Consider the following 4,049-nt stretch of genomic DNA (forward strand, 5'->3'; position numbering starts at 1 on the left):
AAATTATCAGCTTAAAAATATTTGAACATCTGAAGATTCTTAACACTGATGATAGCCAAAGTGCTTTCCAAAAAGACTGTACCAATTATTCTCTAAAGGAAAATCTTAAATTTCAATAAACTATATTGAAAATCAGTGAACCAAACAAAAGAAATATTACAAAGTGCTATTAGTTATTTAGTCCCATGATACTGAACAGAAGTTCTCTCAACTAGTCTCACTTACAATTGTATTCTGAACAGATTCATTTAACGTGGAGCTATCAAATTCCCGAATGTGAGTTCTCATAGGAATGGTGATTTCTCCTTCCACGGGGATGTCTTGTGAGATGGATATATCAGAAAGGCCTGCAAACTGAGAAGAGTTGATAAAAAAATTAAAGCCTGTACTCAACTGCAGCATTCTTCAAAGACATCATTTCCTAGTGAGTAGGGACTATGTCTTTTTGTAGGGCTTTATACACTTTTGAAAGCAAGGTATTAGTTTACCAGACAATAAACAATGTGGTTAACTAAAATTCTCAAATGCTTATTTCTTTTAAAGAAGGAGATGGCATTTTATGGGAAAAAAGTATGAAGTAAATGGCACAGACACTTTCTTGCCCTCAACTATTTGGTTTCTTTCAAGCATGAAATCTTCACAGGGCACACACAAGCTAGCAAGATTGCAAAGCTATTTAAAAGTGACCTTTCAGCAATCACATCTTTGCACAGCCAAATTCTGTAGCTTTTCTGCTCGCTGATAGGCTCTGGTGGCCTCTGCTGGCTAGAAAGGAACATTATGTGAAGCCTAAAGGGAAACCGAGAAGAACAGGGAAATAGCAAAATAAATCTTGATCTATACTCTTTTTACAGGTTATCTGGAAAACCAGATCAAATAATATTTCCAGAGTGAATTACAAGACTAGAAGTTTTTAAACTCTTATGTTCATCTACCAAATTTGATTACTGTAACTAAAACTCGGGAGTCTTGAAGTTCCTAAGAAAACAAATGTGGTCCTTTCTCCCATGGTTTTTGGCCCAATGGGCAAAATATTTAGAGGGTAGCAGCTGCAGGTAAAGGAAGTACAAGACAGTATACTGAAATTTTAGGAAGAATAAAGTTGTTCAAAGAACTTCTGAAAAATGAATTCTCAAACATGCTTTTAATAAGAAATGTAAATTAAAACTACTTGTAATAAAAATGTTTACCTGTTGAGACTGGCAAAAATCCAACAGTTTGACAACATACTCTGCAGGTGAAACTGTGGGGAAAGAGTATTCACATACTTGTGGTGGGGATGCAAAATAGTACTACATTCTACTGAAGATGAATCTGGCAATACCTAGCAAATTTACACCCACTGACAGCAACGTCACTTTTAGGAGTCTAAAGATAGAGTAGCAAAAACACAAAAGGACATATACACAAAGCTATTTATTATACTGTTACTTGTCAAAGCAAAAACCTGCGAATAACATAAATGGCATCAATAGCTAGTTGAACAAAGTATGGTATCCACATAACGGATAACTGTGCTGCTGTAAGAAGGAATGGGAATATTTCTAAAGAACTATTTATGGGGGGAAAAAAAAGAACTATTTCTGGAGTATTAAATAAAAAAAGCAATGTGGAGAAGTCTGTATAATATGCTACCATTCAGATGAGAAGGAAGGGGCTACAAAGGGACACACACTCACACCTGAATGTTACCTTCTAAATGTAAGAAATGTGTAAGAAATAAATCATGCAGTATGATTTAAGTCATATATAATGTAAGAAATAAGTCATATGATTTTTTTAGAGCGACTTCCATTAAGGAAAGGAGGGAATAAGGTAGAGGAGACAGAGAAGATAGGTTTCTGCAAATACAAGTTGTTCTATATACAGGACTTGAAGTCATATTAATAGTTCACATAATCATGAAACAAAATTAAAATTTAAAAGAAGCCCAGGGCACCTGAGTGGCTCAGTGGGTTAAGCTGACTTTGATTCAAGTCATGATCTCACAGTTCATGAGTTCAATCAAGCCCCATGCTGGGCTCTGAGCTTTAGCAGAGCCTGGAGCCTGCTTCAGATTCTGTGTCTCCTTTCTCTGCGCCTCCCCTGCTTGCACTCTCTTTCTCTCTCTCTCTCTCTCAAAAATAAATAAACATTAAAATTTTTTTTTGAAAATTTAAAAGAAGTCCTTAAAACTGAAAGAAAAATTAAACAAATGAATCTACTGTATCTTGAATTAAATGCACAACCAGGCAGAGAGCCAACTATTTCAATTGACTTTAGAAAACTGTAATTTGCTTGAATAGAACAATGAGGAAAAGTCAGATAAACTACAAAATCATAACTTTCCTTGAACCCATCAGACAGATGAGGTTGTAGGGCAACCAAGTAGCCTGAATAAAATCTAAGGAAGGAGAGGTGATTCCAGGAAAAGATGGGACATAAGCACTACATTGTACCTTGTAGCAAATATAAGGCATTACACAGATGCCTAAGAATTCAGCTAAAACTTAAAAGGAATCGCCAAAGGCCAAGCATGGACTAGTATATGAGTACAGGGCCTCTGGAAGCATCAGACACAAGGGGAGTTCACACACACTTGCAGGCTCTACACCACAGACTTCCACTGGGTCTTGGTGTTGGGGAGGGGAGCAGCTGCCAATTCTGAGAAAAGCAAAGAGCCCTGCTCAGACCATTCTCTCCTACAGAACAGGAGTCTTAGAGCTACTAAGGGAACTCTGCTGTCTCCAGGGCACAGGTGAAGGCCACTGTGGTTGGGGAAAGGGAAAAAACAAATGTGTCTACTCCTGGGAGAGGGATAGGAAAACATTCTGAAGCCAGACCACTACAGTCTCCTTCATCTGGGGTAGAAACAGAGATACATGGACTACCTAAGGCTGAGGCTAGACCAAAACAGCAAAGAATCCCCCTCTCCCAGGCTAGCAAATATGGAATCAAAACCAAGAGCAGTCTACTGCTAGGGAAGGGGCTAGAGGTTGGAAAGAGACCCACTATTTTATGCTAGGGCAAAGGGACATTAAGAAGAACACCAGGAAGATCTAGCACCCATCCTAAGCACAATGTAGTATTAGAGGAATTTGAAGCTGGTGACATACTGAAGGTTCCCATTGCAAGGATAAAACCCAAACACAGTTCAACTCCTGACTAGACTGACTTAATCCCCACAGTAAAAACTTGGCAGAAAAGATGCACTACTGCCTGGAAGTAGTAGCGCTCTACACATGATGGCCAGCATTCAAAAAATTATACCCCCTCCCAATGAAAAAACAACCCACTCTGAGATGACTTAGATGTTAGAATTATCAGAAAAAATTAAGAGGACTATGATTAATATGTTAAAGCCTCTAGTAGAAAAGATATATGCACAAATGATGGTGAATTCCTGCAAAGAGATGGAAACTTAAGATTCAAATGGTAGGGGCACCTGGGTGGCTTAGTCGGTTAAGCGTCCGACTTTTGCTTAGGCCATGATCTCACAGTTCGTGGGTTCGAGCCCCACGTCGGGCTCTGTGCTGACTGCCAGCTCAGAGCCTGGAGCCTATTTCAGAGTCTGTGTCTCCCTCTCTCTCTGACCCTCCCCTTCTCATGCTGTCTCTCTCTCTCTCTCCTAGAAATAAATAACAATATTGAAAAAAAAAAGATTCAAATGGTAATGCCAGAAATAAATGAACATAGTAACAGATGAAGAATGCCTTCGACAGCTTTATCCATAGACTCAACACAGCCAAAGATAGAAATCAGTGATAGGTCAGTCCAAATTATCCAGACTAAACCAAAAACAGAAGGAAAAAAAATGAAATCATTGTTGTACACCTTAAACTTATACAGTGTTACTATGCCAATTATATCTCAATAAAACTGTAAAAAACAAACAAAACCCAAAACAGAACAAGCATCGAAGAGCTCTGGGTTTAATATGGATATACTGGAATCCCAGAACAAGAGAGAGAAAAGGTGTCTGGAGAAATATTTGGAAAAAAAAAATGGCTGAACATTTTCCAAAAATAATAAAAGACATCAACTGATAGATCCAATCCCAGAGAACCCCA

The 4,049-nt window shown here is 38.3% G+C and overlaps 1 protein-coding gene across 1 annotated transcript in view; it reads right to left on the bottom strand.

The window, feature by feature from the left end:
• Window positions 1-4,049, bottom strand: part of YIPF6 (Yip1 domain family member 6) — a 26,270-nt gene that overhangs the window by 14,084 nt on the left and 8,137 nt on the right. The window contains exon 2 of the mRNA XM_077771154.1: window positions 226-354. Coding sequence (XP_077627280.1) covers window positions 226-354 — 129 coding nt within the window. The remainder of the gene's footprint in view (window positions 1-225; window positions 355-4,049) is intronic.

This window comes from Crocuta crocuta, unplaced genomic scaffold (assembly GCF_008692635.1).
Source record: "Crocuta crocuta isolate KB4526 unplaced genomic scaffold, BGI_CrCroc_1.0 scaffold779, whole genome shotgun sequence".
NCBI lineage: Eukaryota > Metazoa > Chordata > Mammalia > Carnivora > Hyaenidae > Crocuta > Crocuta crocuta.